Source organism: Martes martes, assembly GCF_963455335.1.
Source record: "Martes martes genome assembly, chromosome: X".
Lineage (NCBI taxonomy): Eukaryota > Metazoa > Chordata > Mammalia > Carnivora > Mustelidae > Martes > Martes martes.
Genome location: NC_137897.1, coordinates 86940489 through 86957347, shown reverse-complemented (window position 1 = coordinate 86957347; position 16859 = coordinate 86940489). Strand labels below are relative to the sequence as shown.

The following is a 16859-nucleotide window of genomic DNA, read 5'->3' as shown; positions in this document are numbered from 1 at the left end:
GAGAGGAGGAAGCAGGCTCCCTGCTGCGCAGAGAGCCCGATGCGGGGCTCGATCCCAGGACCCTGGGATCATGACCTGAGCCGAAGGCAGATGCTTAACCCACTGAGCCACCCAGGCGCCCTGGCAACAACGTTTTTATATGTTCTCTGTCTTTGGCTCCTAGGATTAAGACACTCCATGCCCAAATTATTGAGAAGGATGCCATGATCAAAGTACTCCAGCAGCGTTCCCGGAAGGAGCCAAGTAAGACAGAGCAGCTGTCATCCATGCGACCTGCAAAGTCTCTGATGTCCATTTCCAACGCTGGGTCAGGCTTGCTCTCACATTCTTCCACCCTGACTGGCACCCCCATCATGGAGGAGAAGCGGGATGACAAGAGCTGGAAGGGGAGCCTAGGTAATGACAGTAGATAAAGAAGATTAAAATGATGCATTTAAGGAAAGCCCCAACTTAGTTATGTGCCCACTCAGCAAGGAAAAGGAGTGATGGTTCAGAATCTAGAAAGGACGATATATCAGGTTGGGTTTCTGTCCTCCTAAGAGGAGCTCCTCGACGCTTTGATGTCTCACTGAGAGAATACTGGTTGAAACCAAGGCCTTAGAAGATAAGAATTCTGAGTTCTGTTTGGGTGGGAAGGAAGACAACTTCAGTTTCCTTTTAAAAATTCTCAGATCTGGCCTTGCCAAGTGAGACCCTTTGTCTTTGTCCAAAGCCCATGTGTCCTTCACGTCAGTCAATATCTCAAAATTCCACATTTTCTCTTTCTTTCCTCCCATGGAATAGGAGAACTCAGAATTCTAGTTAAGCTAAATGGAGCTGGGTGTCAGGTTTTTGTTACCAGTATGTTCTGAGATGAGAACTGAATGTACTTTTTCATTCCATTCCTGTCCATTCCTTCCCCTTTAATCAAAACCCCAGAAATATCGTAGATACCATGAGGCACATTTTTAAAGCCTGAGAAAGACCGCTTTGTGTTTTTATTTTAGGTCTCTTTGTTGCTTCTAATACCTTTCTTGGTCCTCTGACACTTGCTGCATCCTTTGGGTAGAAGAGGCATTCTGGGGATCATGGTCAGGATTAGAACCTTCGGTTGCACAATTACTATCACCCTCATCCATGACCACAGACTTCTTCCCCCAATCCTTTCCAGTTGTCTGGTGGTAAATGATGTTGGCGATAAGTGGAACTGAGTGGAAGCATTCTGAAAGCTTGCCGGAAATGAGTTGCCGTTGGAAAAATAAAACAGATTCTCGACACTTCAAGATTTCATACCTTGTTTTGAGGTGGAGAACCAGGACCAGGAGGGATGTGCCTGCCAAACCGATTTCTGGGTTCTCTAGAGGCACAGGGAAAGTTTCTCCTGAACCTTCTGCAGGAGAGAAGAGGCAACCAGACGTCTGCGTTTGAAGAGCCTGTACTTCTCTGACCTCTTTCCCTCTTTCCCTCCTAGGTATTCTCCTGGGTGGAGACTACCGCACTGAGTCTGTCCCTTCCACACCATCGCCGGTGCATCCCTCTACTCCCCTGCTCTCGGCTCACTCCAAGACAGGCAGCCGAGACTGCAGCACCCAAACGGAGCGGGGAACAGAACCAAACAAAACCGCAGCTGTCGCTCCAATCTCTGTTCCTGCGCCAGCCACTGCCGCCGCCACTGCTGCCGCCATCACCGCCAACGCTGCCACCAACACTGCCGCCGCTGCTACCAACACCACCACTATGGTAGCTGCTGCTCCGGCTGCCGCCGCTGCCGCTCCAGCTGCTGCTGCCGCCGCTGCCGCCACCCCATCTCCGGCAACTGCTGCTGCTGCTCTCGCTGCTGCTGTTTCTCCAGCTACTGCTGCTCAGAGTCCAGCCGCTGCCTCTGCTGTTGCCGCCGCTGCTGCTGTTGCTCCCACTGCTGCTGCTCAGGTTGCTCCAGCTGTTCCGGCTCCGGTTCCAGCTCCGGCTCCGACTCCAACAGCACCTCAGGCTTCTGCTCCGGCTCAGACTCAAGCACCGGCTCCAGGTCCGGCTGCGGCTACTCCTCCAGCTCCAGCTCCAGCTCCAGCTCTGGCTCAGGCTGAGGCTTCTGCAAGTTCGGCTGCCAGTTCTGGGTCACGTCGTTTGTCTATACCAAGTCTGACCTGCAATCTGGATAAGACAGGTAAAGATTCTTTGGGTTCTGGCCTCAGTTACGGGTTGTTTGTTGGCACCCTGCTGTGTAGACACTGTTGGTCATTTGGCCAGAGTTGTTCATGTTCTCAAAGGGGATTGATCACAAGACATAAGTGCAGAGTCTGTAGATGACTCCTTGGGACACCAGGATGGGAACAGGGATGAGCCAAGGCCATTCTTCAGTAGAAGTAAATGCTCCGGTGAACAGTGGGAGAGGGTGGCAGGCAAGTCTCACTTCACCATTGGCTTCATGGCTCCCAAGCTGTCTATTTCTAGGAATCTGCGGCTTTACCTTATTCCTAAGTGCTTTCCAATCCCTGTTTCCATTTAGATGGCCCTGTGTTCCACTCCAGTACTCTGGAAAGAAAAGCTCCCATTCAGATCCTGGGACAAGAGCCTGATGCGGAGATGGTGGAATATCTCATCTAAACGGCGTATTCGAGAGCTGCAGTTTATCAGCGAGAGTGCTTTTAATCATTTTTCCCTTTTGTTTGTTCTTATTTTGAGGGTGAGGACAAGGGTTGGGGGGGATGTTTTTTAAAGGGACTTTTTATTGAGACGACCTAGTACTTAAGTAATACCATACAACCATATTACTTAAGTAATACCATACAAACTCCAGTCTATTCTGGTACACACTTAGAGAGTACCTCTAAAGACCGATTATCAGAATGTGCTCTAAAGTTTACTGTTTGGAATTATACAAATACTTGGACTGTTGATAGCTGGCTATACATGAATGTTTTCAACGTGCATAATTTTATTTAGCATTTTGGAGAGCACAGTACGTTTGGAAGACAGTGTGTAACATGTAGTTCAGAAGTGGGAAGCTGGAGAGAATTTGCACGTGTGCTGTTTTGTATACTTACCATCTACACAGCATCGAGAGAGAGAGAGCTCTACGGCTCGGGCTCATGAAAGGGAATAGTTTTGGGAGCTGTGTAAGCTAGAGAAAAGGCAGGGAATTTGGGGGTGTGGAAGGGTGCTGGAGCTAATTTTCCCTCCCAATTTCCCAGTTGCCCTGTACCAGGAGATTGTGTTTATCTTCATTTCAGTGGTGCTTTGGAAGTGGATTCTTTTGGTTCCCTCATGGAGGTTCATACATTCATATATATACTCTGGAGTAATTTATGCATTTGGATAATTAATATATTGCTTTCAGATGCTAGGAGAGTAAATTAGCTGTGTGATGTACAACTTCCTCTTTCTTAGGGAGTTAGACCATCAGAGGCCTTGATGGAGAGTTGTTTGAGGTGCTGTGTGCGGCCACGAACACAGCTCGCTTGCCTTTCCTGAGACCAATCTGCTTAGTGTTTATTTCTTCTCCAGCATGAACTCACTGGCTGCGTCATCAGTCTCAAATTTCCAATCGTTGGCAAAACCAGGAAGCATCTTCAGTGATGGGCTGAATGCTTTGAATTTCTGGTGACTCCTCTGAAATAACTCCTTTCGTTTTCCCCAATTCTTAGCATACGTCTTAAAAGGCATCATTGACTCTCACCTCCAAGGGAATAGCATCAGAAACCCAAAGTACTATGCTGCAGCTGGGGGAGAGGTGGGTTGCAGATGTGTCCTTAGCTATCCCTTCTCATGCCAGTGACTCCATCGCAGAATACCTTCGGAGAGCAGCAGGAAATGTGCATGTGGACAGGGACCAAGGAGACTGTGGCTCCAAGCTTTGCCATGGGGCTGCCTCCAGGGACAAAAGAGCTGCTTTTTGCCACAGGTCCCTGCTCTGTGTCACCTCTCTGCCCTTCATTAAGGTGACAAATCTGCCGACAATGTCATTAAGATCAGTTTTCAGGGGTATGGGAGGGTGAGGGAAGTGGGGGGTGTTAGGTAAGGGTTGGGGGTAGAAGTGGGATGTGTTAGTTAGAAACCAGATTAATAGAAGAGTAGGCCTGATATATTATGTTGTGAGGCATAGTGGCTGGAAAGAACTGTAGCAGTAGAGCCCTATACCCTCAGTTTAGTGATGAGGCATCTGAGACCCGGAGAGGTTACGTGACTTTTTCAAGATCACACAACACAGCTTTCCATTTTACCATGCTTCTTTCAGGAAACCCTTATCTACAGCAAGCCTCGTTTTAAGAAAAGGAATCTTGTCAGACCAGGGCATACATATTTTGTAAAACGTTCCTGGCTTAAGTAGTTTGTCCAGGGTTCTGAATTCCTACTTTGCCTCTCCTGCAGTGCCTTTTGCAAGGTCTTCCCTGTCCTGGTCCTCATTTCCACACTGAGTCACATGAAACTCTCCCCACCCCAACCCGGAAGAAATCGACCTCACTTCTTCTCTTGCTGTGGATTGACTGCCTCAGATCATCTTACAGGGTTCCTCTGTGACCACAGGAATGGCAGCCTGTTTAACAGTATTTTTGCGCCATTCCTAATTCTCTTCCTTAGGGATCATTCTGTGGGGTGGCGGGGGAGACAAGAGGGAGAGTGATGTGATTTTCAGCCAGTCTTGACATTTCAGTAATGAAGTGATCATCCTACGCATTAGTCCTTTGTCATCAAGTGAATCCCAAATAGAAATTAAAAGCGCAGTTGTGTTAATACTCATTCATACTACCCTTTAGTCATAAGGGGGAAAATCCTCAACTAGTAGAAGCCACAGGTAGCAAACTTCGGGACTGCTACTTTCTAGCCAAATAAATAAATCCAAATAAATTTAAACCTTTCATCTACTCCTTTTATGGTTATAACACATTGCCAGAATTTTTGCTAGCTCTGGGAGCCATCATTCTAATCACATTCTGTAAGGCGACAAATGTCATACATTCCACACTGTGTGGCAGCCATCTCTTTAGACTCATGTAATTTTGGGAAAGGAGGAAGTTCTTGGCTGAGTGCTACCTTGAACTTTCCGCCGCATCTCTGCCCCCTCACACCACAGGCAGTCCTTTTTGGCTCAGTTTTTACTCCCTGGTAATTGGCTAAAGTAATACCGTACATCTAAGAGATGGAGGAAGTCCATGTCAGTGTATTATGTTTACGAGGAAGGTAGATTCAGCCTTTTCAGAAAATCTCTAATAGGTGTCCTTTTAAAATTTCAGGTTTATGGGAGAAACGTCAAGTTAGTCACCTTTTCACAATTATGTGGATATGTAACATTTGGGGGATCTTTGTGGACTCCCACTTATCTATGCATTTTACCGGCACCTCAGGACAGAAGGGTGACCTTGTTGTCTTAACGTGTACTGCCTGGTGGTCTCTGGGGACCTTTCAAGTCAATTGTACCCCAATGTCCCATGTACAGAAAAACTTCATTAGAACGAACTTTACTTGATATAAAACTCCTATTAACGATTTTTATTAAATAAAAGTAGCTTGAATGTTCTTTTAAAATCATGTATCTGGATTGTTGTTTCAATGAAGGATTTATTTTCCATGCTGCTTTCGAGCTTTGGGATGATAGGATAGCAGAAACCTGAGATATCTGCCATCATCTGCTGCAGGAAACACCGAGTGTTCTCTGTTACGCAATTGAGTGGGTACAACGATTGGAAAATGAACAAAGTGACTGTGCAAACTACTTTTTAGGAACAGCCTAAACACTCAGAATGCAGCAGCTTAAAGTGCATACATATGGACTAACTTTTATAAATGATATTCTCATGTCTGTTAGCCATACAATCTCCTGTTATCTCAGTTACTCATTTCACATATGGAATGTGTTACTTCAGATGTGTGCTTTCTTCCTGAACATATTGTCAAAGGAAGGCATCAGCTGTGGGCTAATTGCCATCAATTTCAGCCCGCCATGATCCTTGGAAAGAGATCTCCCAAGTGTCATTCATCATCAGTAGGACAAGTGTCGGGAGTTTGTTTATTTTTTTCCAGTAGCAACGATGGTTACATGGAGTTGTCAAACCTCCTTCTGGCCTCCCTTGTGATTAATGGCATGTGTTTATAAGATGCAAAGCTGGGGTTGGCAGATGGCTAGAGAAGAAGCACCTTCGGTTTAAAATGTATGTGGCCCCATAATGATTGAGACCCTATTCTGTAATCGACTGAGCTAGTTCCAATAAAGATAAGCAGGTTTGAATCCACTTTGTGCCTATCTTTTCACTGACAATAAAGTTAGCTATTTGAAAATGCAGTGCCGCGTGGAAAATGTTTTGGTGTTTACCCAACAGAGGTTTTATTTACACTGTATGGGTGATCACTTTGAATTTAGTATGCAGTGAAATTGCCTTTCAAGGGCAGCAAGCAACAGAATTTGCATTTGCTTAAAGTATGGAGTGTGATTATAAAGTATTAAGACAACACCACAGGCCACATGCTCTAATCGGTTCCTTTCTGTATTCGGGCAGCATATATTAAAAGCTTTGCATCTTTTTATCTCCCGTTTCTGAGGGATAAAATGATGGCCACCCAAAGCAGAGAATTCATCCTTTAGTTAGCAATTTGGAAGGCCCCCTTGATGTTTCTTCTGTACCCTTGTTCTTATGCCAATTCATCAGTTTTGGTTGAGGGAGCTTGTTATTAAAAGCAAATCAAAACCGCAAACAAGTTGGCTTTTTTCACCGAAAATGTTAAAGCTGCCTTTCCACTGCCCTCCCTGCACCTCCTGTTTACAACTGGGTCCCACCCTGACTGCGAAGGGTAAGAGCCCCCACGGGCTTTGAAATGACACTTTTTACAGGGAAATTGGCTGGATGGGTGTTGCAAAATGTATGGGAAGGGGATATAGAATGCATTAAACTCTAAATTTGATTTGTTAGAATGAAGTCGGGCTACATTCCCTCCATATTTATGATGAATACATTGGAAACGTCACACTAGATATGAAAGCCCACTCCTCTTTTTTGGGATGAAGATGGCATAAAGTGAACCCATTTTTTTTTTAAGATTTTATTTATTTATTTGAGAGAGAAAGAGAGGGGGTGGGGGGAGAGGGAGAAGCAGGCTCCCTGCCCGAGCCTGTTGCTGGACTCTATCCCAGGACTCTGGGATCATGACCTGAGCCGAAGGCAGTCGCTTAACTCGCTGAGCCACCCAGGCGCCCTCAACTGCACCTTACAAAGCTCTGTGAAACATTTTTTTTCAGAAGTATATTGTGACCAGTTCCTAATGAGCAGTCATTTGCAGGGAGAAAGAAACAGGTTCCTTCAAAAGTGACTGAGATTGCGTTGTAGGAGCTTTGTAGAATTAGCTGGTATTATAACTGATCTGATCATCTGTGTGGGTACTTCATCTCCCCTTGCTGTGGGGCTCCCTACTGTGAAGCTATTTGCAGTCTGTGTGAGTTCCACAGTTGCAGGAAAAAAAAAAAAAACACCTGCTGCTTCCCACCTTCTTCACCTCCCTCTTCTCCTGCAGGGAGGTTTTTATGGAAGGAAAAAAGTGTGTGATTTAGTTTTAGAATACTTTCTAAATTACTTGGCTATCACCATGATAATTGAGTGAAGACCTGTGGAGGACAGGACTTAGTTTCCAAAAAGGAAATGACACCAAAATTTCATACCACGCCACAAATACTCAGATGCATGAGCTGGCCAAATCCAAGGTATTTATTTAGGCTCCCATGGGTTTTTTGCTTGCTGAATGCCTCTAACCAATGGTTTCAGGCATGTATGAGTTGTGGAATCTCACTGCGTATCAGATGTTGCCATTATGTAAAAGGCCCCAGAGTTTGAAAAAACAAAACAAAACAAAAGATAGCCCATGGTTCTAATTTACTAGAGAAAATGACACATAGGCATGCACATACCTACATTTACAATTCTTTCTGGCATATGAAATGAAAAAAGTTTCAACAAGATTCAGGACTAGTGCAAAGGACAGAATGATTGCTGGGATGGCACAGAGTATGTGTGTGGGGGGCGGGGAGGTCTGAGGGGGGCTTTGAAGGATGTATTGGCATTAACCTGGTGAACTAGGGAATGGGGATGAACATTCCATGCAGAAGGAATAGCATGTGCAAAGGCAATGTTACTTTGTTGGACCTCTGATCAAATGAAGAAAAATTCTAACATACACAGAACAGAATAGGACAAGGCCGCTCCATGTGTCCATTACTGGGCTTTAGCATTATCAATGTGTAGTGAATCTTGCTTCATTTATCACCCGTGCCCATCAACCCCGTATTATTTGGAAGCACATCCCAGACATCCTAGTGGGCATCCATAAATATTTCAGTATTCATAAAAATGAAACTTTTAATAATGAAAAGTGTAAAGTGCTACTCCTGGAACCCAAACAAGATGACAGCCCGTTTGTGCTTTGCCATTGACAAAGCTTCTTTGTTTGATCTCACAACTCCTGCCTTAAACAGAAAGCTACTTTCTCAAAAATAGAGGGGTTCATTCTCCCATAATCCGAATATCAAAGGGGAATATATTTTCTTTAAAGGCTCCCCAGTGCAGCTTCTAAGCTATTATTTCTCCTCCACTCATATAAAAAGCTCCAGCTTCTTTAAAGTCCCTGTCCTCCATCTGTTCTTTATTTATCTTCATCTGCTGATTAGGTCACTATCCCAAGCTCAGATGATTTTGGCCCCTAAGTCACAGTTGTCCTCTCCAGGCCCAAACTACCCAATCAGCATCCTGCACTATTAGCTCACTGTCCTTTCCAACTCTACTGACCTCCACATCCACTCCACCTCAGCCTGCTGTGCCCACGGCTAACCCAGACCTGATCATCAGGGAGAACTGATCCACCATGGAAATCACATACACCAGTACCCCACTCTCTGTCCACAGGCTGCCATCCTCCCAGTTCTTCTAGTCTGACTTTACCTGCCCTTTGACTTCCAGGAGACCTGAATCCTTTGATGTTTCCCTTTTCTTCCTAGGTTTTAGCCCCAACCTACTTAATCTGGACATCATGCTCAATCACCTGAAATCATACATAACCCTTAAAATCTCAACCATTCTTTGCAAACCAGAACCTCATGGGTCATCCTTGACACCTCCCTCTTCCTCATAGCTGATATCCAATCCATCATTAATCCTAACAAAATGAAAAAAATTCATCCACTATCTAATTATAGTCAACAACCTATTTTAAGCTACCATTATCTTTCACCTAGCCTATTTCTTCTCTCTTTTTTTTTAAGATTGATTGATTGATTTGAGAGAGAGAGAGAGAGTGGGCCGAGGGTGGAGAGAGAGGGAGAAGCAGACTCCCCACTGAGCAGGGAGCCTGATGACGGGCTGGATCCCAGAACCCTGGGATCATGACCTGAGCTAAAGACAGACACTTAACAGACTGAGCCATCCAGGCACCTCTTGCCTAGCCTATTTCAATAGCATATTAACTTACTTGCCATGTCCACTTCCGTTCTACTATACATATACATACATATGTATACTATATATACATATATGTGTTCCATATATACATATATAGAATATATATTCTATTTGTAGAACATATATATGTGTATGCATATTTATATAAGAATTTATATTTATATTTACTCAGCAGCAAATATAAATCATATTGTGTTATTCCCCTGCTTAAAATCTTTTGAAAGCTTCTCATTGCAAAGTGAATAAAATGGGGCCACAAAAGGTAAAACAACTAACACAAAGTTTTACTGTTGATGGATTTAAGACTAAAAACCCAGATATCTCAGAATCTTATTCCAACAGGATCATCATCATGCTTTAGTTCTAAATATCTTTTGTTCTCATGCTTATAGGACACTACTGCTATGATGTCATTATCTTCTCTGATGTTAACTTAAAACAGTACTTCTTGCAGTCGTCTCCAAGCCATCTGTATTGGAATCACCTCAAGTGTTTATTCACTGCACACCCTGCGATCTTCGCCCCAGAACAGTTTACCTTGTTGTTCCAGGGCAAGCCCCTGGAATTTGCACTGTAACAAGCTTCCTGGGAGATTTTGACGTAGCTCGTCCTGACAGCACATACTTGGACAAATACTGGCTGAGAATTTCCGGGCATTTATCTTATTTCCCTTCCACTCTTCAGTCCCCCTGCTACATAACTGACACCCAAGTGCACATAGTTAAATGAATAAATCCAGTTTGGACATGAGCTATCACACATATCCTTACTTTAATAGGCAGCCATTTTATTTTCTTCATTCACCCTTAGTACTGATGGCAAAATGGTTGTCTTTTCTCCCCAGATATGACTCTTAAGTGGGTGGATTTACTGCTCTGATCAAACAAGACATGTCATTGGTTACTTTTGTTATTGGTTTATATGGTTTATAGTCTTTGAAACAACCACAACCATATTTATCATCTTGGCCAGCTCATTTAGCCCCAGTGACTGTTCTGTAATATGAGGTCACAGGATTATGATCTCTAATGTCCCTTCTGGCTCTTACATTCCTTGATTCCACGAGACGAAATACTACCTCTGAGGTCATAAATTCTTTCACGTGCATCCAAAATTGACTATGCAGCACAGATAAAAGACATTTTAAAATCTGAATAAACTGAAAATATTCTACAGGCCTAAGATCTGTTCATCAAGCTTCAGTTTTTTTCCCCACTGGTTGTGCCCACACTTGACTTTTTTTTTTAATTTATTTATTTGACAGACGGAGATCACAGGGAGAGAGGAGGAAGCAGGCTCCCTGCTGAGCAGAGAGCCCGATGCGGGGCTCGATCCCAGGAACCTGGGGATCATGACCTGAGCCGAAGGCAGAGGCTTAACCCACTGAGCCACCCAGGCGCCCCCACACTTGACTTTTTACTCGGTCTTGGCTATACCTACTCTATTCTCCTACTAGGCCTATCATTTTCCAACAAAGACATGTCCACAAGAATAAATTTCCCAGTAAAATCTGAGATCAAAACAGGAGGAAAGCAAGGTAGTTTGCATGAACCATGAGTCAATCGTAATTTGCATTTATCCAGTTGTAAGGGACTGGGTGGCACAAACAAAGGAGAGTAGAAGGGAAATAATTAAGGCATGTGTCACGTTGCAGTGGATGGCCAAGTAAATGATGACAGTTGCTGAGCCGCCATTACACCCAAGGAACTAAGTGAAGCTGGGGAAAGGGGAAAGGGAAAGAACTTTTTTGGTAACCTGTTAGGTGTTAGAAACTAGCTGTGCAAAAAACACATACAATACATATTCTTCCGGGGCACCTGGGTGGCTCAGTGGTTGAGTGTCTGCCTTGGGCTCAGGTCATAATCTCAGGGTCCTAAGATAGAACCCTGCATCAGGCTCCCTGCTCAGCGGGGAGTCTGCTTCTTCCTCTGCCCCCCCGCACCCCAGGGCTTGTGCCCTCTCTGGCTATCTCTCTTTCAAATAAATAAATAAATAAATAATCTAAAAAGTATGTATTCTTCCCAATGACCAAAGTTAAAAGATCCAAAAAATTAAAAGCATGTATTTTTAAAAACTCTTTTCTTTCTCTCATGCCCAAGGGGAGAGCCACATCTTGTTATTCTTAAAGTTTAGACAATTTGGAAGACCCTCTTAATAAAAAAAGACCTTAAAAAGTTATGCATACACTAGATTCTAAAGTATTTATTTAGAATGAGAAATCACAGCTAATTATAATTTTTGAAAGCTGACAAATATCACAAACATGATAATAAGAAAAACAACACATTTTTTTAAAAAGTCCTTATTTAAATTCCAGTTAGTTAATAGAGTATAATATTAGTTACAGGTATAGAATTTAGTGATTCAACACTTCCCTACAACACCCAAAGGTCATCACAACAAGCGCTGTCCTTGATCCCCATCACGTATTCACCTCCTCTCCCCTGGTAACCATCAGTTTGTTCCCTAGAGTTAAGAATCTGTTTCCTGGATTGTCTTTCTTTCCCCCTGTGATCATTTTTTTTTGTTTCTTAAATTCCACATATAAGTGAAATCATATGGTATTTGTCTTTCTCTGACTGAATTATTTTGCTTGGCATAATACTCTCCAGCTCCATCCATGTCATTGCAGATGGCAAGATGTCATTCCTTTTTATGGCTGAGTAATATTCCATCACATATACTACATCTTTATCTATTCATCAGTCGATGGACTCTTTGGCTGATTCCATAATCTGGTTATTGGATATAATGCTGCAATAGACATGGGGGTGCATGTATCCCTTTGAATTAGTATTTTTGTATTCTTTGGATAAATAGCTAGTAGCGCTATTGCTGGATCATGGGGGTGGTTCTAGTTTTAACTTTTTGAGGAAACTCCATACTGTTTTGCACATGGCTGTGCCAGTTTGCATTCCAAGTTCCCCTTTCTCCACATCCTCTCCAATACCTGTTGCTTCTTGTGTTGTTGATTTTCACTATTCTGACAGGTGTGAGGTGGTATCAACACATTATTTTTTACCAACTGTCCAACACACCTCTATAGTACTATTTTCCTATACGTTTGGCCTCATATTTTGTGTTTGCTTCTTCATATGCTAATGGTCTTACAATATCATTTTCTGTCAAGAGAACAGGAAGATAATTTAGTCTTTTCACTCGCATGGTTGATGAAAATGTATTGTTATTATTGATAGACAAGATAATACACGCAACTTTACACATTTGAAGTAGAACTGATGCTTATGGAACTGACCCAGGTTTGTACTCTACAAACATAAGAATTCTGATAAATTGTATTATATGCAATTCCCATCACAGAATGAACAAAAGTACTATGCATAGCTGTATACGCTACATTATTGAGTGTATTCCTAACAGAAAAAAACTTCATCTGTCTTTATACATTTGTGAGAACTGAATACTCTGCATCCCGTTTTGCAAATCAGGTGATCGAAGGCATTTTCCATGGATCGGATTCTGGATCTATACATTTCAAACCTCACTTCAGTACCCACATATTTTCAGTGTCAAGGAACATAAGACACATTCATATAGTGATAAGCACTCTGGCTTTGAACCTTTCTATTACCATGCTAGACAGGTCAGCAGAGTGAGCAATTGGGGTATTTCTGGAAGCTATTCTTTTACCAGGATGTTTTAGCAATGATTTATCTATACACAGGACTGACTGCAAACCACACAAATACATGTCACTGAACACAAACTAAATCTATCTCCAACTGAACTTTCCCTTTGTTAGATCTCAAAAATGAGAGAGAATGTACTGTATGGGAGTCAGAGTGGAAAGAGACAGCAGTTATATTGGAGTTCTCCAGAGAAATGACAACAGTATGAATGTATGTATATGTAGTTGTATATGTATATGGAGAGAGAGAGAGAGAGAGAGAGAGAGAGAGAGAAACTGGCAAGTCCAAAATATTGAGGCGGAATTGCTTTTACTCTGGAAAATTTCAGTCTTTACTGTTAAGGCTTTCAACTAATTGGGTGGAGCCCACCCATATTATGAAGCATAATGGGCTTTATACAGTCTATTGGTTTAAATGTTAATTGCATCTAAGAAATATCTTTGTAGCAACACCTCCAGTGGTATTTGCTAAACAACTGGACCCCATAGCCTAGTAAAGTTGGCACACACAATTACCGATCACTGCAGAGACCCTCCCACAGCATTGGAATGGGCCCATGAGATTCACATCCCATATCCAATCCATCAGCAAATCCTTATCAGTTCCACCTTCAAAATATACCCAGAAGCTGATCTTCCCACTGAGTTCTGCTAGTTTAACCTTCTGTTGTATCATCATCTCTTCCAGTTTCTTCATGTCTGCTTTGTGTTGTCAGCGAGTTGGCTACCTCACTATTTAATTTTAAGGAGCAACATTTGCATACAATTTTCCTCTCCTCAGTGGTATGATTTTTTATGGTGTTTTGTTTTTGTTGTACTTTTCCACTTTTTAAAAGACAGTATACTTTTGTCAGTACTGTGTCAGTTTCTTGTTTATTACTCATCCTTGAATGATTTGGATTATCTGGTCTCAGCTATTTGCAGAAGATTCTGGCTATGGAAAATGGGCCAGAGTAGCATTCCATGCTTCACTATCCAAAAGCTCTATCCCCTACAGGCAAAAAGGCGGATATCTTACTGCAAATGTGGCTCCCTGAGTGGTTCTTTGGCTTGTCCCATGTCATCAGTCTCTCTGAGCTAAACCTAGTTCAGGAAGGCACCTACCCCTGCTCTATCCATCCCAATGCCTGGACATGTTGCTGCAAACTAGAGACAAAGCTTTTATAACTCAGGATGTACCAGTCAGTTACAGGAAGTATATTTTTGTTGAAGCTTCCTAAGATCAGCTATACCCTTGCTACACTCTCAGTTCTTCACTTCCCATCCCTTATTCCCATTCCTCTCTTATCTCAGATACTTTTGGAAGCTGCAATTTTATTTTTGAGTCTGTATATATCTGTCTCAGTGGATAGATGAAGCTTGTAAGGTTTCTTTTGTTCTCCTGGTTACTTTTGCATGATTTCCCAGAGAGTGAATGGGAAAAATGCACTATTTTGATATTGTAATGCACTACTTTGATATTGTAAATGACCTTATTTTTGCTCATTATTATATCCTTAGAGTATAGAATAGTGCCTCATTAAAAAGTAAGTGGGTGGCTCAGTTGGTTGAGTGACTCTTGATCTCAGGATCCTGAGTTTGAACCACTCCACCCTCCACCCCACGTTGGGTGTAAAGCCTACTTAATTAAAAAAAAAAGTAGGGTGCCTGGGTGGCTCAGTGGGTTAAGCCGCTGCCTTCGGCTCAGGTCATGATCTCAGAGTCCTGGGATCGAGTCCCGCATCGGGCTCTCTGCTCAGCAGAGAGCCTGCTTCTCTCTCTCCTTCTCTCTCTGCCTCTTTGTCTACTGTGATCTCTCTCTGTCAAATAAATAAATAAAATATTTAAAAAAAAAAAAAAGTAACTGCTTATTAACTTTTTTTTTCAGTCCAGCAAACTATATTCTCCACTCCTGTAACTAAGTTACTGTAGTTTCCAGAGAAAGATGAAGAAATTGGTGCCACTACACATTTAGAGACTCCAGTTTCAGCTGGGAACTTCTGTATTTGCCCTTGGCCAGTTTCTTGTTCCTTTCAGAATGTATTCCACACATTTTAACAATATTTGTTCTTTCAATCCATGAGCATGGAATGTTTTTCCATTTCTTTGTGTCTTCTTCAATTTCTTTCATAAGTGTTCTATAATTTTCAGAGTACAGATCCTTTACCTCTTTGGTTAGGATGATTCCCTGGTATCCCATGGTTTCTGGTGCAGTTGTAAATGGGATCGATTCCTTTATTTCCCTTTCTAATGTCTCATTGTTAGTGTATAGAAATGCAACTTATTTCTATGCATTGATTTTATATCCTGTCACTTTGCTCAATTCCTGTGAGTTCTAAAAATTTTGAGGTGGACTCTTTTGAGTTTTCAACAAAGAGTAAGTTTCAAGTTATCCAGAGAAAATCTACACATTCAAAGCAATCCCTATCAAAATACCATCAACATTTTTCACAGAGCTGGAACAAATAATCCTAAAATTTGTATGGAACAAGAAAAGACCCTGAATAGCCAAAGGAATGTTGAAAAGGAAAATCAAAGCCAGTGGCGTCATGATTCAGGACTCCAAGCTCTATTACAAAGCTGTCATCATCAAGACAGTATGGTACTGGCACCAAAACAGACACACAGATCAATGGAACAGAACAGAGAACCGAGAAATGGACCCTGACTCCATAGTCAACTAATCTTCGACAAAGCAGGAAAGAATGTCCAATGGAAAAAAAGACAGTCTCTTCAACAAATGGTGTTGAGAAAATTGGGTAGCCACATGCAGAAGAATGAAACTGGACCAATTTCTTACACCACACACAAAGATAGACTAAAAAAATGGATGAAAGACCTTAATGTGAGACAGGAATCCATCGAAATCCTTGAGGAGAACACAGATAGCAACCTCTTTGACCTTGGCCACAGCAACTTCTTGCTAGACACATCTTCAAAGGCAGAAGAACTAAGAGAACAAGGAGAGTGCCCTAATGTGGGAGGAGGGCTGGACAGTGATTGGAATTTGGAATAGAGGAGGCTAAGAGTGGCCCTTTGAGCACCTCCTACCTCAAACTTCACTTGCTCTGGAAATGGGCTAGGCTCAGTCCTTGGCGTAGATCAGTAGGCCAAGCTGTGGGGAGCTGGGACAGGCAGAGGCAGAGACAGGGAAGCTGAAGAGGGGATGGCTGAAGAGAATAGTTGCCTTTGAATATTTGAAGGGTTGTCAAGTGAAATGGAAGATTTACATTCTGTGCCCTAAGGACTAGGTCTAGGAGTGAGGAGTGGCAGCAAAAATGAGGAAGATTTATGCAAGGTTAGGAAAAGTTTTCCATCAGAACTATCTGAAAATGGAATGAGCTGCTTAGAGGATGATTAGATCCTCATCATTGGAATAGTACAGTCCAGAGGCCAAATGATCACTTAACAGGCATTCATCAAACTGCATAATTATTCACAAGACTCCTTCAGGGCAGGGACACATAAGATTTATGTTTGTATTCTCAGCATTTGGTACAATGCCTGGTTCAATGCCTGCTACATAGTAGGTGCTCAATCAGTGTTAGTTACTAATGATAAAAATAATGGCAAGTTCTTAATTAATGTCTCATAGAATGAATGTATTGTAATAGATTGAAAATAAGCATCACAAGGATGAAGAGACAACGTGACCTTCCCTAAAATGCTATTCTGGTGGTTGTCATAAAAATGGAATAAAATTATATATGCGAAAGCACTTTGCAAGCTCTTAAGAATTATACTAACATTTAAGCATTTTTAGGGAGTTCATTCTCTTGGCCCAACCCTGTACTAAACCTTATGGGCAATTCAATGAT

At 42.4% G+C, this 16859-nt stretch overlaps 1 protein-coding gene across 1 annotated transcript in view; it reads left to right on the top strand.

The window, feature by feature from the left end:
• Positions 1-6251, top strand: part of AMOT (angiomotin) — a 62522-nt gene extending 56271 nt beyond the window's left edge. Inside the window, exons 12-14 of the mRNA XM_080794737.1 lie at positions 164-396; positions 1451-2143; positions 2486-6251. Coding sequence (XP_080650863.1) covers positions 164-396; positions 1451-2143; positions 2486-2583 — 1024 coding nt within the window. The 3' untranslated portion in view covers positions 2584-6251. The remainder of the gene's footprint in view (positions 1-163; positions 397-1450; positions 2144-2485) is intronic.
• The last annotated feature ends 10608 nt before the right edge of the window (positions 6252-16859 follow it).